At 47.1% G+C, this 21235-nt stretch overlaps 1 protein-coding gene and 1 non-coding gene across 2 annotated transcripts in view; one reads left to right on the forward strand and one right to left on the reverse strand.

The window, feature by feature from the left end:
• Positions 1 to 2489: 2489 nt before the first annotated feature.
• WWC1 (WW and C2 domain containing 1) overlaps positions 2490 to 21235 on the forward strand; it is a 154452-nt gene continuing 135706 nt past the window's right edge. The window contains exon 1 of the mRNA XM_060634975.3: positions 2490 to 2608. Coding sequence (XP_060490958.2) covers positions 2490 to 2608 — 119 coding nt within the window. The remainder of the gene's footprint in view (positions 2609 to 21235) is intronic.
• LOC132682561 (U6 spliceosomal RNA) lies at positions 20827 to 20930 on the reverse strand. Its single transcript, XR_009611743.1, has one exon. It is a non-coding gene; the product is annotated as a U6 spliceosomal RNA (small nuclear RNA).

Raw genomic sequence — 21235 nt, forward strand, 5'->3', positions numbered from 1 at the left:
TTAGGCTCTGGTCATGATCTCATGGTTTGTGAGTTCAAGCCCTGTGCTGGGCTCTGTGCTGACAGCTCAGAGACTAGAGCCTGCTTCAAATTCTGTGTCTCCCTCTGCCCTTCCCCCAATTGTGCGCTCTTTCTCTCGCTCTCTCTCTCTCTCAAAAATAAATAAACATTTTAAACTTTTTTAAATAATAATTATTAAAAAGCCCTATGAATCTGTATATTTTTCAGACCTAAGACTTGAGACTTTAGTTAAGCAAGTTATTCAAGGTCACACAGGCAGAAAATAGGACAGGTTTGGGACCCAAACAGACTGAAGAGAATTTGCTTCTTAGCGAAATCTTTATGAAGCAAGTATCAACAGAGATAAGCATTCATCAGTATCCATAATATTCCAGATCCAGACCATGGGTAGGTCCAAGAGTTTCAGAGTAATTAAAAGAAGAAAGAAAGTATAGGTTAATGGTTGAGTGACAAAGACAAACAGACCTGAGTCTACTTATTAGTTCTGTTTCCCTGGACAATAATATAGCATTTTAGAGCCTCGGTTTTCTCATCAATAACAATGGGTATAAGTATTCCCTACTCCAAAGGGTTGTTGTGAGGACTAAATGAGATTGTGTGTGTGAAGCACCTAGCGCCATTTTGGCTTCACTTTTGAGCTATTGCTCTAGTCAGTAATAATAGGTTTTTATATTGTGAAAGTTTGGCCCAGTAGAGGAAGTGAAGAGGGCTGTGGGAATTCCCCTTAAAAGGATGAAGAACTCCTACTTAGGGGTGTTGTGGGCCAGTCTGAGACCCATGATTCTGGACTTCTGTGCATGGCATCTATGGAATGAAGGAGGGTAGGAAGGGCCAAATACTGAGCTCTAGGTCTAGCCTCAGGGAAGTAACTGACTTTGCATGGGAGGTAAGGAACTGCCATGGTGGGTCTTACCTATCAAGAGAAAATGAGGCCAAAAGCATGGGATTCCTTCCCTTGCTCAGCACACTCTGGCCCATACAGCACAGGATGCTGGCTCCTCTGGGAGACTGTGGGGCTCAGACAAGAGGATACACTGCAACGGGCTTCAGTCCTCCAGGCCAGCTTCCTGCCAAATATCCAGGGCAAAAATGGTAAAACATACATTCAGGAAACACAGACAAGCCAGTTGATCCTTAACCTAATCATGTCACCTTTTTATATTTAATTACATACTTTTAATTTCTCAAGAAATATTACGATTTTAAAATTTCTTCTAATTTTTTTCAAAATGGAACTTTGTTTTGCTGTCTTGTATTTTCCCCCAAATCCATAACATACCTACCTCAAAGTATCACAGAACAGAGCCCCATGTGAAGCTGCTAGCCCACAGTTTGGGAAGGGCTAAGTACTCAATTTAGCTAACAACACCATCATTATATTACTTTACACAGTGTTTCCCCCTGACACTCTTTGGAAGTCCTCCCCGGGGAGGGGATTCATAGTATGTACTCCTAATCTTAGGGACCCTGAGGAGAGCTAGTTACATTAGCAAATACAGGGGTGGGGGGATGGTGAAACAACACGGGGAGAAGAATGGAATGAGAGGGAGACAGATGGTGTGTGTGTTGGGGGAAGGGACCAGAGATCCTGGAAAACTTATGTTCCCTGATTCGCAAGAATGTTTCCATTTAACCACTTATTTCCTGACTCCTGATCTACATAACAGAGAAGTGGGGAGTTGTAAGATTTGGGGCCACCTGTACCAAGAGCCTGGACACGGGGTGGAGTGAGCCGGGAGCGTTGAAAAGCAGAGGCATAGCGGGTCCTGCTCCACCACCTGGGGCCCCAGTCCTTGTCTCGGACCCAGGTACGGGCTGTCTGCCTTTCCCCTTGCAAGGGCGGCCACCGGTTCGGACAGTCCCACGAGGGGGCGCGTCTCGGGGCCTAGGACCCGCCCTCACAGCGCTGGGCGCGGGGAGGGGACCCGGGAACCCAGGCGCCCAGCGCTCCGCCTCCCGTTTCCGGGGCAGCGCGGTTACCTGCACCGCCCGAGCCGCACCTGGCGGAGGCAGAAGTCGCAAAGCGAGCGAGCGCAGAACGGCTCAGTGGAGAGGGGCGACTGTGCCCGGCCTGGGGGAGGAAGAGGAGGAGGCGGCAGCGGCGTGGAGGGCGCAGCGCGCCGCGCGGCGGAGGAGAGCAGGCGGCAGCTGCGCTTGGCTCGCTCTGCCCCGCCGGCCGGGCGCGTACCCGGGCCGCACCGCGCCGCTGCGGGCGCACATGGCAGCGTGAGAGGCCGGCGGCGGGAGCAGCGGGCGGCGCCGGGCGGGAGCCGCAGGGCCGCATGGACCGCGGCGCCACCCCGGCCAGCCCCCACTAGGGCCCCCAGTCCGCGGGCGCCACCTCCCCACCCCCCCATCATGGTGCCTCGGCGGCCGCCCGGGCCGGGTACGGCCGGCCGGAGCCGCTGAGCCGGGTGCCCCCGCGGCGGCCGGGAGCTGCATGGGGGAGCGCGGGCCGCGCTCGGGAAGATGCCCCGGCCGGAGCTGCCCCTGCCGGAGGGCTGGGAGGAGGCGCGCGACTTCGACGGCAAGGTCTACTACATAGACCACACGAGCCGCACCACCAGCTGGATCGACCCGCGAGACAGGTAGGACCCCGGGCAGCCCCCACACCTCCCGGGCTGGCCTGGGGCTACCAGCCTGGACTGGGCAGGGGGAGCAAGGGAACTCTGCGAGCCTCTTGCGCTTTCTTCAGTTTGCCGCCCCCATCCCCACCCCCACCCCCCGCGGTCTGGAGCGCTGCTCCTGCTCGGGTGGGCTGCTGGGAGGAGGGGACGGCCAGTGGGTTGACCATAGCCCCCACCGACTCCCCGATGGAGGACTTAGGCCCCAGCCGGCACCTGCCCAGAGTTTTGACCTTAAGCTCTAGCCCCGCCCCCCGCCCCTTTTAGGAAGAGGTCGGGCGGGGGCTGGGGGGCGGGCAACTTTGCCTTGTGATTCTGGGGCTTCCCAAGGAGGCTTTCCCCAGCATGAGGGGGGTGATGGGGAAGCTAGTTTGGTGGGGGTGGTAGGGACCCAGGATTCAGTGGGAAACTGCTGGAGGAAGGACTGTACGCGGAGGGGAAGGCAGCCTAGAGTGTGGTTTTTGACAGGTGCCTGGGAGGCTCTTGAGAAGAGCATAGGAGCAGCCAGGGGTGCTGGAGGCCGGAGTGGGAAGGAAAGGAAGGAGCGGGGGAGGGCTGATCTGGGAGACTGGTTCTCCAGGAATCTCACAGCAACTTGGAAGCTGTTAGGATGTAGATGGAGGTGAGAGGCCTCCCTCAAAGCCCTGCCCATCGCCTCGTTCTCCCTTTCTTCCTCCGGGGTCCGGAGTTCCTCAGCTCTGCACCAGTGCGTCCTGACCTTGGTGGGCACTAAGGCGGCTGTAGCACAGGATATTTATTTATTTATTTATTTATTTATTTATTTATTTATTATTTTGCTGAGGCAGGTGGAGTCTGAGATGACTGGTATGGCATGGCTCTTAGCTTCCAGACTTTCACCCGGTTTTGATTGCTTGGCATTTCTTTCCACACACACATACACACACCCTCCGCATGTATGTCCTGAGAGGAGGCGAGAACCACCCTCTGAGATTGCTTTGTTGTCCTTCGCTGTCTTGGTCTGTGGTCTTAGTGTCTTAGGAATGTGGAATTTTCACCTGGCCGGTGTGACCTTTGGGTGTTAGGTGCCTGCAGAGCAATAGAGATGAATTTTTTGGACCCTTCGTCTTATGGGGTTGGGATGGAGGTCCCGGAAAGTCCAAGACGGGGTGTGTAGCAAGGGTTTAAAAAAAAGGAGCAGAAAGAAAATTAGAGCAGAGATTCCCAGTAGTTTCTGTGAGCACTTTAAGTTAATTCATTTAACGTTTACTGGGTGCTTACTCTATTCTCAGTACCATGTGGGATGTCTCAATGTAATATGGAAGATAATTTTTTTTTTTTTTTTTTTTAAATAAGCCCTATGCCCAGTGTGAGGCTTGAACTCATGACCTCAAGATCAAGAGTCACATGCTTTACCTACTGGACCAGCCAGGTACCCTTGGAAAAGAAATTTTTTTAATTTTTTAATGCTAGAGAAAACATCCCTTGGGCAAGCTGCTTTAACTCTAAGCCTCAGGTTCCCAGTTTGTAAGATTAATGGTTTTCTTGGAAGGGAAGGAGTAATAGTTGAACTCTAAAAATTGAAAGGGGCATAGATGATCAGGGCCCAGCTCTTATTTTCAAAGGTAAGAGAAAAGTTGAGGCTCAGAGGTGTGATTTGCTTGAATCTGTTGATCTTTCCACCACTTGCCATAATACACCATTTTCCTTACCAGCTCTGACGTTCTAACCTTATTTGTCCGGACTCACTTTCCTTCCTCTTCATTGCCCCTCAGGGTCATCTGTCCCCAGGGACGCTGTTACAGTGTTGGTGCACTAGGCAGCCCCTTGTTCTCATCTAGAACATACACAGGTTCAGTCTTCTGTTTCCTCCCCAGTTTTGGTTCCTGAAGCTTACTGAGGCCAGTGTGCTGTCAGCAGTGGGATGTTGGAGGACTGAGACAGCCCTGCACCCAGCAGTGCTCCCTCACCCTAGTCGTGAGTTTAGGGACTTCACTGAGGCTCTGAGAGGATAATACAGCTAGAGAAAGCTTCTCAATTGTTTACTCTTGGAAGAGGGCAAGTGTAAAACTGACTTGGCTACAGCATTATTTTTCAAATTTTAGTATCATGTGAACCACCATCATGATTTTATACTATATCGACCTGTACTGTTGCTTATTTAATATTTGACTTTAAATCAACTGAATTTGAAAATTTGAAAATTTTCAACTGTCACAAATGGGAAACCAGTAACATCTATTGTCATAAATAGAAGAGATCCTCAAAAATACAGTGGAACAGAAAAAAAAAACAATCCAGTGCCATTATACTGTAGCTCTCTACTGTAGCCTGCCCATACCCAAGCAACAGGTGTCCCCAGCCTTTGTTTTTAGGCAGATTGGCAAGCAGTGGAGAGGAATTAAAAACATACTGGCATTTAACTAAGCTGCTCACTTCACCTTGCAAGTCATTGGTTTTAATGCATTTCCTACCTCCTGGTCATTCCACCCACACTGGGCTGGTGGGGGTGGGGACTGAGTTTGGGGTGCTGAAGTGTACCTAGTGTAACCCCAAGGTCACTGTTGTGGTGGGCCAACTGGAAATTTTGAGAAAGAGATGAGCAGAGGACATCCACTTGTGGCTCTCTGGAATTTCCCTCCTGTACACCCCATTAAGGAATTTTGTCTTGTAGTCGTGCCTGTGTGGCCTCAGGTAAAGCACTTGACCTCTTTGAGGTAAAGTGCTCCATTGGTGAGAGAAGACAGTTTATTAGATGGTCACAGGACCCTGCCAGGTCTCAAATGTGATTTCGGACTCCTTGGCCTCACCTTACCCCTCTTGACTCCATGGCCGAAAGGGGAGAGGGGACTATAACGAGGAAGAGGAAAAAAATTAAAGCATAAACGAGCCAGACTTCTTCTTTGGGGTGGTGGGATGGGGGAAATCAATTCTGCCAGGGTAGTTACATCTCTGCAACTGATTAATGCTGTGAAGCAGAAGATCACATAAAAAATTCTGCTCCTTAAGAGTGTGTGTGTGTGTGTGTGTGTGTGTGTGTGTGTGTGTGCGTGCGCGCGCGCGCGCATGCATTTGTCTTGGCTTTTTCCTTACCTGAATCAGGGAGATGCCCGCCCATTCCCCTGAATTTAAAAGAAGTAAGTCAAAGGGTCCTTCAGTCAGAAAAGTGATTTCTTAGCCACGAAGAACAAAATAGCGTCTCGGGTTACCAACCCTGAAGAATGTCTTGGCACATTCCTCCCTCTGGGGCTGAGCTGTTTCGTGTGCTGTCCGGCATGGAGGCTACTGGGGGTAGGGAATCCAGTTTTCAGCTTCCCCTTTCACCAGCGGGTCGGAAGAGCAGCCAGGCAGGCGGCCTTGCCAACTCTCTTCCCTTCTCACCCAGGGCAAGACTGGGAGGCCGAAATTCCTGAGGACGGTTGTCCCAACAACCGGAGAGGGTCCAGTGGGCAGCTTGGGCCCTGCCTACTGGGCCAAAGGCTCCAGCAGCACCACAGGCTGGCCTGGGAAGGTGCCGGGCCTGTGGGGAATCAGGTGCTGCGGCTCAGGTCTCCCCAGCCCTTTGGAGCACTGTTCCTTTAGCAGAATGGCTCTGGGTGCTTCTGGGAGCTCCCAGCAAAGGGCCAGCATTCCTTGTGTATTTAACTTAGTGGTATGCAAAAACAAATATGCTGATTGTTCTCCGAGGAAGAATGGGTTGTTTGAACTGGTCCTGCCAGAGAAGGTTCTTGAAGCCTAATTCCTGCTTAATCTGTGGTGTGTGTTCAGACCTTCTTCCAGGAACCACCTGGGAACTCTGTAGGCACAGTTTCTGGGGCTATGTGATAAGTGCCGGAGGCCCACATGGCTAAGAGGCCATGTCAAGAGGACCCAGCAACTTCTCTCATGATAGGAGGAACTTTTGCTAGTAACCTTGTTATTTCAGAAATGATTTATATTGTAGGAAGTTGGTCTACAGTCTTAAGCTCTTAACCTCCTTCTGGCCACAGGCCCTTATGAGAATCTGACAAAGGTTAAAGATGCTTCCTGAACATTTAAGATACAAAACAGATGAACATAAGGGAAGGGAAGCAAAAATAATATAAAAACAGGGAGGCGGTGCAAAATATAAGAGACTCTTAAATATAGAAAACAAACTGAGGGCCCTGGAGGGGTTGTGGGTTGGGGTGATGGGCTAAATGGGCAAGGGGCATTAAGGAGGACACTTGTTGGGATGAGCACTGGGTGTTACTATGTAGGAGATGAAGCACAGTTCTCCTCCTGAAATCATTGTTGCGCTATAGGCTAACTAACTTGTATGCAAATTAAAAAAAAAATGCTTCCTGAAGGAAAGTGCAAGTGCATAATTTTGGCACATCATTTCAGGGGGCTCTTGGACCCCTGCCATACTCCTGCCATAGATTAATTTCAAAACTGCTCATCACTGCCTATATGCTCTTCTGTTTAGCTGGGTAGGAAATAACGACTGAGCATTTATTATATTCAGGCAGTCTGCTGAGTACATGGGTGATTTCCTTTAATCCCTCTAATAACACTGCGAATAGGTACAATGGGGAAACTGAGGCTGGCGGGGTTGAGTTTGGTGAAAGCCACTCAACTTGCCTGAAGCTGTAATGCCAATGCTAGGTACACTGATACCAGAAAATGCATTTCTAACCACTGGACTACTCAGCTGCCTACTGAATTAGTTGCTGAAGCAAGGCCTGTGCTCCCTTGCCTAAGGAATTTGGCCTTGGGGAATGGAGCGAGGACAAGCATGATTTCACTTACCTGTACCATTCTGGTGTGATCAGGCCACAGTTAACCAGAGAGCAAGTATGGACAACGGAAAGAGGGTGAGCCTTTGAATCCTGGCATCTTGGGGTGCCTGGGTGGTCAGTTGGTTAAAGCATCTGACTGTTGGTTTTTGGCTCGGCTCGTGCTCTCACAGTTCATGGGTTCAAGCTCTGGGTCAGGTTCTGGGCTGACAGCAGGGAGCCCACTTGGGATTCTCTCTCTCCCTCTCTCTCTCTGCCCCTCCCCTGCTCACAGGTGCACGCTCTCTCTCTCTCTCTCTCTCTCTCTCAAAAATAAGTAAACGTTAAAAAAAATGAATCCTGGCATTTTGGATCTGCTACTTGCTACCTGAGTGACCTTGGCAAGTCGCATATTCCCTCTGAGCCTTAGTTTTGTCTGTTCTGTGATAGAGACATACATATAGTTGTCCATAATGTTATGGACATTAAATAAGCTAAATCAGATAGGGCAGTTAGCACGGAGCCTGATACCCATGAGGTACGTGGGAACGCTAGTTCTTTTAGCTTTTATTAGAAAATGCCTGTGAAACACTTGTGTCAAATGGAGACTCTCTGCCCAGCTCTCTCCCCAGTTTTCAGCTGGGAAGGACCTTTCTGCTCTTGTAACCCAGCCCTCTCATTTCACTGATGAAACTAAGACTCAGAGACAAGTGACTTGCCCAAGGTCACACCTTGAATCTTTAGGAAAGATCTTTTTCCCTCTTTCTCTTATGTAAACTTTTCCCTAAAAATCAGATCCAGTTTCTCCTCACCCACATAATATTTTGGGAATATTTTATGCTTGTGGCTCAGTTATTTTCCATAATCCTTTCTGGTGGTGTAGACCAGCAGGTTTCTTTCATGCTGTCACGACTGTTGGTTAGTTGTGTCCTAGGATACTGAATTTATGCTACACACTGGGCTGAGCCTTTTCTATTATCACATGCCATCCCTTTGCCAACCTTGTGCGGTAAGTACTGTTATTTTCATTTTCAGATGAGGAAACTGAGACTTAGAAAGATTAACTTGGTCAAGGTCACTGGGAGGTGCTGCACCCCAGATTGGAAGCCAGGTAGTTGGACTCTTAAATCCACACTCATGTTTGCTGTAGCTACTCCAGAGTCCCCTGTCAATAAGGTGGAAAACTTGCTAGGGTTCTCAGGGAGCTGTGTTGCAGAGGAGGCTTGATCAGAGAAGCCCATGAAATCCTCGGGGAATTAGGAGACTGTTGGGCACACCCCGCCCCCCTCCCTCCCCCCCCCCCCCCCCCCACCTTCTGGGAGCAGCCAGCTAACCAGAGCTCTGGGAAGGAGAGAGCAGAGATGGAGGCAGAGAAACTCTAAAGGATACAGTGTGTGTTGAGAGCTCAAAGTCGTTTCCAAGTCGCTTGGGTAAATGTTCTCGATGGCCAGGGAATTAGTAGCCAAGGCAGCTACTCTCTGTCACCACCCCTCCGGCTTTTTGCCTAGCCGAACTGACCTGATTCTCCAATCCCCTGGGATCCCAGGTAGCTATGAAACACTGCTCTTTTGAAGAGAAGAGAATCAGGTTGCCTTAGTTACTGCAAGGGTAGGAACACCAAGCTCAGGTGCACATAAGGGGAGACAAGGCTCAAAGAAATGGGAGTTGGAAGGTGGCTTGCGTGCTGCCACACAGCATCTTGGATAGAAGAAGTCTTGGTCAGGTTTTGGTGGCATTTTAGGGGTTGCCAATTCAGGTGCAGTTGGCAGTCCATGCTGACTGTCAGGAGTTCTCTCTGGCCATGCCTGCCTCCAGGCAGTGAGGATCTACATCCCCAGCTCAGTGAGGGGCCCTGGATAAGACCCCCACTTCCCTTGGAGAAATGGCTTGGGTGACATCTCCTAGTGCTTCCACTTGGACAAGGGCAGATGGCTGGATCTGGGCTGAGTGTGTGTGTGAAAAATTCACATGCCCTGCGTCTCCCAGTATGGAGAGGGCCAGCCGGCTACAAACCCTTAGGCAGAACAGCGAGAGTCCCTGCTTGCTGCTGACGGGCTTCTCGGCTGCCTTGAATCCCTGTTTCAGAGTGAGATAAAAGAAGAGAAAACCCAGAAACTGGATACAGTGGTGTTTTGTTATTTAACCTTCGCCAGCAGGCCATTAAGCCTCCAGCTCCTGAGCAGTAAACCTCTTGCCAAAATAATTGAGACAGGGACAGGCGTTTAGTGTTGCTGTGTTGGGAGAACATAGAACATTCTATAAAGATGCTGGACACAGTGGGGGATGGAGAAGAGAGAGTGAGAAGGAAGGGAAAAATGGACAAGTGCCGTGGGTCACATCCTCCCCTTCCCCCTACCGCCCCCACCCCACCTCCCCAGCCCCATTCGCCTCCTCAGTGCTTCTACCCATGACATCTCGCCGGTAGAAAGAAATGGGATCTTTCAGTTTCAAATGTCTGCCAAAGAAAAAAGACCGTGGCTTAAGTTCTCACTCAATGGTCAGCCAGAAAAAAAGTGAAGCTGCATCAAGATTAGGGACACCTTTGTTGCCTTTTTTCTTCCCCTGCTCCATTCATCACACTCTGGCAGCCAGGACACCAGGCCAGCGGCAGCTGCTGACTTTCCCCAGCCGGCTGCCTGCTGTTGCTGGGCCTGGTTCCGTAGCAGCCCAGCTGTCCCCACACTGTCTTCCTCCCTGCCCAGTGGTGGTTACTTGTTTCATTGGTCACTGGGGCAGCCTTAGGATCCACTGACTGGTACCTGACTTGGAAGGATAAAATAGCAAGATACAGGCATCAGGTGGCTGCTAGGATGAGGTGACCTTGGGATAGCCTTCTGATCGAACATCTGTGGTGGCTTTTCTTAGATAGGACTCTTAGCATTTCACTTTGTATTCCAGGAATTTCTTCCAAGTGCGTGGTTTGTCTTTGTATTACTAGCAACAAGAACAATAACTGGCATTAACATTGGTGGTAATGAGGATAATAATAGTTATATTTAATCATCGTTATCTAGTATCTGTCACGTGCTCATTGTATATTCCTGGCATTTTGCAAATGGGGAAACTGAGGCTAAGAATGGTCAAGTGTTAAATTTAAGGTCACACAGGTAGAATGAGGCAGAATTAGAATCTGAATCTAGGGGCGCCTGGGTGGCTCAGTTGGTTAAGCATCCGACTTCGGCTCAGGTCATGATCTCACGGTCCGTGAGTTTGAGCCCCACGTCGGGCTCTGTGCTGACAGCTCAGAGCCTGGAGCCTGTTTCAGATTCTGTGTCCCCCTCTCTCTCTGCTCCTCCCCTGTTCATGCTGTCTCTCTCTGTCTGAAAAATAAATAAACGTTAAAAAAAAAATTAAAAAAAAAAAAAAAGAATCTGAATCTAGGCCCATCTGATTTCAAAGCCTTAACTCTTTGCACCACTGCACAATCAATAAATTTGGAGAGGAGGGGAAGCAGAGGGAAGAGGACCTTTCTAACTACAGAGAAACCAACAGAAACACACCTATCAGCGTCTTGTTCTCTGTGGAGGAAAATGTGTGCTTCCAGCCCAACATTGGTCTGACGTTCCACGCTATTCCCTGCAAGTAGATAAGGTCTTCATAAAGATCTTCACAGGGCACCAAATCAAGTTCTGGCCCCATCATTACACGTAGTAAGTGACCTTGAACAAGTTTCTTCTCAGAGTAGGACCTACCTACCCCCGGAGGATGAAATGACACCAGACAGGTCAATTCTTAGCCCAGTGCTTAGTGCACATGAGGCTTTCTAATGGGAGCTGTTACTTGTCAGGCTCGTTTGCCCTCCTGTGCATTGGTAGAGGAACAGGAACCATTGTTCCTTCCTTACCAACTCAAGTGTCTTCCTGTAAGCCAGGGCTCATCTGAGCCAGATTGACATCAGAGCTTGCAAACCACCTTGGCAGCCCTCATTATATAAATAAGTCAATAAATTCTTTTACCCTAGTCTTATCGGAGACAAGCCCTTCTTTGGAATTTCTGGAGTGAAGTGACTCTTGCCAGTGAGCTGGCACCAGGGCTGTGTGTGAAGCAGGGGTAATGAATTGCAGTTGTCATGGCAGAACTAAAAAGGCTGATGCAAAAACTGGAGGTATCTGGAATTCATTTGTAACTGCTTGATACCATGTCTCTTCGCTCGAGAAGTGCCTCCCCCCTCCTCTTCACCCCCAGGACTGTTTGAGAGCTGTTTGAGAACCTGCTGATTTTAGCATGGTGGTGGTGCAGAAGGGCATTGGTATTTATCTCGTCCCACCCAGCCAGGGGTTGGCCATTCATTCAGCAGGTATTTATTGAGTGCCTACTGGGCTTCAGGCTCCGTTGCTAGTGCTGAGGATCAGAGCAAAGTCCCTGCTGCAGCAGGGTGTACCCTTGGGCAAGGGAGAAGGGCAAATAGTTGAACAGATAAGTTGCATTATAACTGGGGGCTTGGTGTTCTCTAGAATTCTTTTCCCCATCTTAGGAAGATGGAGGGACAGACCTGTCCGCCGCACCTGTTGGCAGTTGTGCTGTGAATTTAGCTTTGGAACTGGAGACATTTGTGCCTTCAGTAGGGTGTTGCCAAGAGCCTGTTCCGATGAGCTGGGCACTGCGTGCGCTAAGAGCTAGAAATGCGAGAGTGAGACATGACAGTCAGTGTCCAACTCGTAATATTTACTACAAATTAGTGAGAGAGTCATCAAGCTGGGCAAATATAGTTGGAAACGCCAGGCTCTCTGAACCTTGGTTTCCTTCCTCCCCTGTTTCATCTGAACTCCTTTAATCAGAAATATTTATTGAGTGCCTGTAAAAGGATAGGGTGCCTGTAATATATAAGGCATTGTCCCAGCACTGGAGACTCAGCAGTGATTGGACCAACAAAAATCCTGTCCTCATGGAACTTAGACTTTAGAGCAGAGGTTGTCAACATGGGGAAGCCTCAGAACCCCCTGGAGGCCTTGTTAAACCCCACTCCCCAAGTCCCACCTCCTCCCCCACCCCCCAACTCTACTCAGTAGGGCTGCTGTGGGGCCTGGAAATTTGCATTTCCATCAAGTCCCCAGGTGATTCTGAGGGTCTTTGCTCTATACTTTGCAGAGCCACTGGCATTTGGCTCATTGACTCTTCACATTAACCTGGGAGAGAGTACCATATTATTCCTGTTTTATAGATAGGGGAACTGAAGACAGCTGGTGAGGTAACCCAGCCCTCCTTCTTATGCTAAAGGAAGTGGTTTCATAAGCAAGCACTGTTTACCTGCATAGCTCTGATTGCTCAGAGCACACCAGTTGTTCTAGGTCTTTTGCTAACCTGAAGCCCAGTGATGGCAAAATGTGGAATGGTTTTCTCCTCCATTGTGAAATAAAGTACAGGGAAGCAGGAAGTCTAAGGGGATTCCAGAAGCCAGAAGGACTTCTCTTCACATTAGAATGTATAGCATTTATGTATCCATACTCTGGAGAGAATCAGAGGACATCAGTGCTGAGCTGCTCTGCGGAGAAAGAGTGGAGAAAGGGTCACTGGGCTCCTTCACCCCTGGGAACTTATGCCATCCACCCAGTCCTACTTCAACCCTAAGGAGTGTAGCAGAGGTGTGTGGAAGAGGTAAGTCCCTCTTCTCACTGAATCCTCACAAACCCTCTAGGGAGGCATTGTTTGTGCTGGTCCCCTTGACCACAATTTGGATTTTACATCCCATCCTTGTCACCTTGTCACAAGTTCCGTGACCTCGGTTAAGTTATGTAAACCCTCCTGAGCCTCAATTTCTTCACTGGCAAAATGAGAATAAGTTAGAACATACTTCATAGGGTTGACCAATACCAAAATAGAGGTGTCTCATTATATTCAAGTTCCACTTTTTGGATAGTTCTAAATGCAGCAATTAAGGCCTCCTCAGTATATTTTATAGCTTTATCGATCATTATATAGTCACTGCTCAATTCATATATTTAGAGTACCAGGTCTTTTGGACATAAACCACTTTCTTTTTGTTTCTCTGAAAAATCTGATCTTATTTAAGAGATAAACATCTTTCCAGTAAACAATGACTTTTGCTAGATAGGACTATTAAAAGATATCTTCACAGCTGAGGGAGTTTCAAAACCAGCCTGAGTGCTTTAGTTCCATCGCCGACATAAACATTTGCCAGCTGCCAGTGGAGACCCTGGGTATTTCATCAGCCTCCTCACTGGTCACCCAGACCAAGTTGTCAAAATGTGGTCCCAGACTAGCAAGCATATCAGCTTCTCCTAGGAACTTGTTAGAAACACAGATTCTCATGTCCACCTTTGCCCTACTGAATCAAAAACTCTGGGAGTGGAGCCCTGTGATCTTTAAAGGGCCCTCCCAGTGACTCTGCTGCCCCTTCAAATCTGGGAACCACTGGCCAAATGTTTGCAGGCAGAATGACCTAAGATATTTTGTTAGTGGTCACAGGCAAAAATTGACCAGATTTGAAGAACCTTCTGAGCCCAGGTAGGTGCAACCAACTGAAATGGTCTTCATTGCCTTACGAACATTTTAGTATCATCTCCAATCTTATTTTGTCCAAGCTGGACCTTCAGCAGGCCCCACCTTTGCTCAGCATCTTTTCTTCAAGCTTCAGTTCACAAATGAAGTTTAGAAAGGCCTTCCCCATGTACCTTCTGTAGTAGAACAGCTTGACTACCTGGGTGTTCTCCATCCGTGGTTATCAGGTAGCCCAGGGGCTGGCATGCTATAGGAGTGCGCTGAGCCAGGAGATGAATGCTCCTCAGTTGTGAGTTTTAGATTCTTTCTGGCCCTTCTTCAGAGCAACAAGTCACTTGCCTTCCCTGAGCCCTAGTCTCCATTGCTCTACCACAGGGAATAATAACCCTTGATCTCCTTTCCACAACAGCGATAGGAGCTGGGGGACAATAGGATCAGTCAGTGATTCTCAAGTTTGATTGCATGTTGGACTCACAAGAGGGGAGTGCTAAAAAATACCCATGTCTGAGATGCCTGGGGGGCTTAGTCAGGTAAGCATCCAACTTTTGGTTTTTGTTCAGGTCATGATCTCACAGGTTCATGAGTTTGAGCCCTGTGTCAGGCTCTGTGCTGACAGTGCAGAGCCTGGCTGGGATTCTCTCTCTGCCCCTCCCCACTCTCAAAATAAATAAATAAACATAAAAAAAAATACCCATGTCTGGTCCACTCCCAGACATTCTGGTTTAATTGGACTAGGGTATGGTCTGGGCATAGGATTTCTAGGGTAGAGCCAGATTGGAGAACCATGACTGTAGGTAAATATTGTCTTTCCTCATAAGCACTTGTAGAGTGTCAGTGAGATTACATGAGAGTACCGTCTAAAAGGTTTTAAACTAAAGATTTATACAGTTCTACCTAGAAAAATTGAGATGATTTAGGAAGTATTTAAAAAATAGTTGTGGAAGGGAAGAAGTAGATGTATGGGGGATGTCAATCACCTTCCCGTTGAGCAGTTTCCCCTCTTCTGTACCTGTCTTGTGATTTCTTTCCTGGCATGTTAAGGATCAGAGAGATTTAGGTTCATCTTTGCCTTAATGTGAAAATCTTTAAATTCCCATTGCAGCAGTAATGCTTCTGAATAAATTGGTCTAAGCTGCTGTGGAGATGTAAGCCTGGGGGTTGGGCCTCCAGTGCATCTTCTGTCTGACCTCAGCAGAACCCAGTCTGGATTTCATACATACATCTGTGTCCTTGAGCCTCCAAGAGAGTGGGGAGTGCAGACATTGTCACCATATAGATCATAGCCTGTGGGTAAGAACTAATAATAGCTAACATTTATTAAGACTTTAGATTATGCCAAGGTCTGGGCTGTGGGCTCTGAATGCATTTTCCAATTTAATTCTCATAGCAGCCCAATGAGGTAAGAACAGATACTATCTCCATTCTGCTGATGGGGAAACTGAGGCTTAGGGAGTTTGAAAATTTGGCCCAGGATTATAAGCTAATAAGTGGCAGAACCAGGATTCAAAATCAGTCTGCCTGCCCCCAAAATGCACGTTCTTCAGCATCCTGTAGGTCAGGCAAGGCTGTCAGGGAGAGCAACACTGACTTCATCCTGGTAATTCAGCCCAGAGCCCCTTTCACTATGGTGATTCCTGCAGTGGCGACTTCTTCCAGTGCTCAGGGTCTGTTTGGAGAGCCAGACTTTTGTGTTTGCTCTACTCGTTTTAGCAGATGTCCTCCTTCAGTAAGCAGGGTGAGTGAGCTGTTTTTCTGAGTACAGTAGGTTTTACAAAATCCCCCCAGGGTTCAGTGACCTGACCAAATTCTTTGGTCCATGGTGGTGATCAGCATCCTTCTTCACCTTCCTTAGTGACTGTGTTCAGTAGAGCTCCATCTCTTATTACTTTGGCACAAAAGACTTAGCAAGAATTAAGTTCCTCTTGGACCTTGGTGTCTTCACAGCACATGGGCTTGGTCTGCAACATTCTTGCTTGCCCAGTGGAACATGTTGTGGGATGTTTGTTTGGGGTTCACTAGAAGTCACTTGGGTCATCTCAGGCCCAAACTGGCTCTAGCTGGGCATGAGTTACCTTGCACTTCTTTGGCACATTAGGTAGAATTGAAACAAAAGAATACCTTACCTGCATGTATTTGGTTTTTGGTGGGAGCTGTGCTAGGAAAGGGGTACAGCAGTGACCAAAGGCAGACATTGCCCTTCATGGAATTTATAGAGAAATAATGAAAACATAATGTAATTACATACTAGGAAAATGAAAAGGATCCTGTGTTAGAAAATAGCATTTCTGGGGCACCTAGGTGACTCAGTTGGTTAAATGTCTACCTCTTGATTTCAGCTCAGGTCATAATCTCGTGGTTCCTGAGTTCAAGCCCACATCAAGCTCTGCTCTGATAGCGTAGAGCCTACTTGGGATTCTCTCTCTGTCTCTCTCTCTCTCTCTCTCTCTCTCTCTCTCTCTGCCCCTTCCCTGCCCATGCTCTCTCGTGCCTGCATGTACTCTCTCTCTCTCAAATAAATAAACTTAAAAACATTTTTTAAAAGAAAATAGCAGACCTTGTGAATGACACCAGAGGTCAAGCCATAAAGTTGTAAAGTTCTGTAATTAGAAACTAATTAGAAACACTGAATTTGCTTTTACTTTTAAATAAAGTACATCTATAATGATGGCCTGTCTCCCTCTTTGACCAGGTTTTCTTAATTCCAGTCAGTAGCTTGCACATTCAATTTAGTGGTAACAAACATGGTTTCTTCTTAACTTTGGCCAAGGAGCTAGGTTTCCCCTGAGGCAGCATCGTCTATTGAATGCATACATCTAGACCCCCTAAGAGTGGCTCAGATGCAGATTTCCAGGCCCAGCCAGTCAACATAATCAGAATCTACGGGTTATGTGGAACTCTCAGACTCCACATTTGTAAAAAGAACCCCCAAGTGATTTTGATGCCCTCTTAAGTTTGAGAACCACTGAACCCAACCAGGACTAGAATCCCTCCAGCCTCTTCTGCAACCTGGCCTACTTCTTGGTCCTCATAGCAAAGAAATCTCTTCCTTTCTTCAGGCATCTGTGGATTTCTCGCCAGTGTGCTCAGGTGTTCCCTCTCCAAGAATCAGTCTTCAGTCTGTATGCTCCTACCCCATACCCCTCCCTCTGAAGAACACAGGAGTCCTGTAACCACTGGCTCCATAACCCCTATTCACGTTTTAGTGCTCTCCCCTCCTCCCCCCCCATGCTCTGATCACAGTTCCAGAAAGGTCACAGGAGCCACACAGTAATATCTTCCTTGACTTAACAATGTGGCTGCCCCTCCTCTGTCACCGATGTCCTTTTTTTCCTTTATTTTTATTTATTTTGCTGAGATATAATTGACATATACATTTAGTTTTAGGTGTACAATGTAATGATTCAGTTTTGTATATATTGCAAAATGATCATCACAAAAGTCCAGTTAACATCCATCAATACATAGTTATAATTTTTTCTTCTTGTGATGAGAACTTTTAATATTTACTCTTAGCAGTTTTCAAATAATGCAATGCAATATTGTTAATTGTAGTCACCATGCTGTATATTATATCTCCAGGACTTATTTTTATAAATGGAAGTTTGTACCTTTTGACCTCCTTCACTTATTTTGCCCGCCACACCTCCTGCCTCTGCCAACCACCGATCTGTTCTCTGTATCTGTGAGCTTGTTTTGTTTTGTTTTGTTTTTGGATTCTACGTATGAAATCATACAGTATTTATCTTTCTCTGTCTTATTTCACTTACCTTAATGCCCTCAAGGTCCATCCATATTAACACAATATTTCATTGTTCTTTATGGTGGTAGTATTCCATTGTATACATACACCACATTTTCTTTACCCATTCATTCATCGGTTTCCATATCTTGGCTGTTGTAAATGATGCTGCATGGGGTGCAGATACCTTTTTGAATTAGTGTTTTCATTTGCTTCAAATAAATACCCAGAGGTGGGATTGCTAGGTCATATGGTAGTTCTACTTTTAATTTTTTTGAGGAACCCCCATACTGTTTTTTCATAGTGGCTATACCAGTTTACATTCCAACCAACAATGCACAGGCATATAGTGGTGGTGTTGACACACCTCCTTTATTGGCAGTCACTCTTTTTTTTTTCTTTAAATGTTTATGTATTTTTGAGAGAGACCACGTGAGAGCATGCACGAATTGGGGAGGGACAAGAAGAGAGGGGGGCAGAGGATCCCAAGCAGGCTCTGCACTGACAGAAGAGAGTCTGATGCGGGGCTCAAACTCATGAACCATGAGACAATGACCTGAGCTGAAGTCAGATGCTTAACCAACTGAGCCACCCAGGTGCCCCGGCAGTCACTCTTATGCAGGAAAGGAAAGGCATTTTTTGGCCTTATCTCCTATTGCTCTTCCCTAATAGTGTCCTGTGACCGACCCCAGGCTTTCTGCTACCTCCTCCACAGTGAAAGCTCAAATGCCCATTTCCAGTTATCTGCTGGACATCATTTCTGGGTCCACACAAACACTGCATGCAGTCAGTCTACCACAGATCTAAACCTGAATCCAGCCCTGGTCTCTTGCCTTTTCTGCCATTACCATGAGAAAGTGCCATGCTAAACCTGCATGGTTCAAATTCTGAAGATCCAAAAGGTGTACAGCAAAATGTAGGTACCCCTCCCACCTGGTCCCCACTTACCCAGTTCCCCCACCACACACAGGCAACCCCTGTTTTCATCATCTGGATTCTTCCTCCTATCTAACTGCCAATTCTTCTGCCCTTTATTTTGTAGACTCTGACACCTCCTTCCTTTTCTGTTCATTCCTATTGAAGCTTAATTGAAAATAAAGACAAAATGAGAGGCCTCCCCCTCCAGCCAACCTATAGCCTGCTTTCAGATTAGTCTTACATAACCCAATGCTGACCACCCCTCTCTTCATACTCTTTAGGGCCCTCCTGAGTTTACTGAGGGACATCCTTCTGAGTTTGACAGTCAAAACCTCTCGAAGCTGTCCCACTCCATTTTCTACATCCCTCATTCTTTGCCTCACTTTCCTCATTAATAAGATGGTGGTGATAGTAGTATTGACCTCATACTATTTTTAAAGATATTTTAAAAATCTTTTTCCCATGCACATTTTGGAATCTTGTAAATTTTGATATAATTTTAAACTTACAGGAAAGTTGCAAAAATGTAAGAAATTTCCATACACCCTTTACCCACATTTACCAATTTTTATGTTACCCAGTTACCTTATAGTCTCTCATTTTCCCTACGTGTAAGTTTGTGAGTCTATGTATGTTTGTATATATATACAAACGCATATAATTTAATATATAAGACCATTATATATATAAACCATTTAAGAGTAAATTGGTTATTACTCAAGTTAGACATCATGTCTCTTTGCCACTAAATACTTCAGTGTTTAGTATCTTTTGTGTCTGAATGCCTGTATATGTGTGTATAAGAAACAAAACATCCCCTTACATAACCATACTTCGTACAATTTCAGTAAGTTTAAATTAAACTGTCTAAAATACTTTACACAGTGCCCAACAGCATTGTAGGTGCCAGTCATTGTTAGCTGTGGTTACGGAGCTGTCTTCATTGGTCCTCTTGCTTGTAGTCCACCTGGGTTAGTGGCAGTGCCCAAACATGTCCTGCACTTTGCCATTCTCCCGTTGTGGGCCTGTTTCCCAGCCCCTGCCTATATCCGGGGAAGTCCCACCTCCCTCCCAGGCCACGGGTGATGCTACCTGCCCCATGGGGCCTTCCCTCTTCCCTCATCCATCATCTCCCTCCCTCCTCCTGCCTGGAAGGGATCTACTTTAAGTCAAGTCTGTTCTAGTCAAAAGCAGGAAAAGCCCACACGAGGTGGTTCTTGAAAAAAGAGGCTGCTATGAGCTTAGATTTCACAGGAATCTAAGAAAGGGAATAGCAGCCCCCATTGCTGGGCAGGTGGGAGCTGCCACTGGAGGCCATGAGAGGTTTCTGCTGCCTCCTGAAATCTACAAACAACAAATCTAAAATAAATTGCATAAATTTGCAAACCTTGTTTCGAATCAGTTCTGCCTCTAACTTGCTGTGTAACTTCAGGCAACCTACTTAATCTCTGAGCCTCAGTTTCCTGGTTTTCTACAAATAAGGCTAAGCATAAGAAAATAATAGCCAGGATTTTATTGAATGCTAAGTGCTACGCTAAATATTCTATATTTATTAGTTCAGCCAGCTGTCACACTGACTATCTAGGAGAGGTACTATAACTCTCCCCATCTACAGAGGAGGAGGTGGAGGCATAGAGGGGGCTAATGTAATTTGTTCCAGGTCACACAGAAAGTGGCAAAACTGGGGTTCAGTTTCGGGTTGTCTGGCTTCAGAGCTCTCACTCTTAAATTGCCATTCACTTTGAATCCATGGATTCTCCCACGTAAGGCACTTAACCGACAACAAGGCTCAGACTAAATACTCAAAAATGTTAGCAGTTATGATATTACCACAGCATTAGATGACCCCTATCGCCGCCCCAGCCTGTCTCATAACCGTTCAGCCCAGCAACCACAGCTAACTTGGTGTCCAGAATTTCAAATTCGTATGAGAAATGCTGGTTTGGAAAAAATCACAGAGCTGACCTTGACTTGGACTCAGTCTGGTACAGGAAACCATGACAAGGGAAGCGTCAGGGATGCCGTGGTGCCAACCACAGCAACTGTCTGCTCAGGACAGGCTGTGGGCACGTGGCCATCCCCAGGTCATTCTTTCTCGGAACTTCTAGAGTAGATTGTTCTGATTCGGTAGCAGTGAGTAAGACCTGGTGGTTACTGTATCTGAGCACATGCTGGATTCTGAGCTCTGCTTCTGGCCTCACCTCTGTGTGGCTAACTCCCACTCGCTTGTGTGATCCCTGCCTTCTTGCTACGGGAAGTGTGGGCTGTGGACCAGCACATCAGCATCGCCTGGGATCTTGCTAAAAATGCAGAATCTCAGGCTCCACCCCAGGCCCACTGAATCAGAAACTGATTTTTGTTGTTGTTTGTTTTTAAACATGAGATGCTACGTGAATTTGTGGGTCATTGCGGAGGGGCCGTGCTAACCTTCTCTGCATTGTTCCAATTTTAGTATATGTGTACTGCCGAAGCAAGCATAAGAAACTGCATTTTAACAAGATCTCAGTGGCCCTTACGCACGTTCGTGTTTGAGTAGCACTGACCAGACCATTCAGTACTACATTGCATAGCCTTGGCTTGTTTGTTCGCCTTAATTTTTGGTTTTTGTTCTATGGCTGACTGTGCCTCTTACTAAACTCTGATGTAGGGTATCCCACATAGCTGTATTATCAGTAAACACTGGATTATTACAACCAGTTATAAACACTGTCCGTGGAAAAGAGTTCTTAGCTTGTTCCCAGAGCTCCGCATGGGATGAGGGATTGAAGCTGGATGGGGTGT

The sequence above is a fragment of the Panthera onca genome, chromosome A1 (assembly GCF_046562875.1).
Source record: "Panthera onca isolate mPanOnc1 chromosome A1, mPanOnc1 haplotype 2, whole genome shotgun sequence".
Lineage (NCBI taxonomy): Eukaryota > Metazoa > Chordata > Mammalia > Carnivora > Felidae > Panthera > Panthera onca.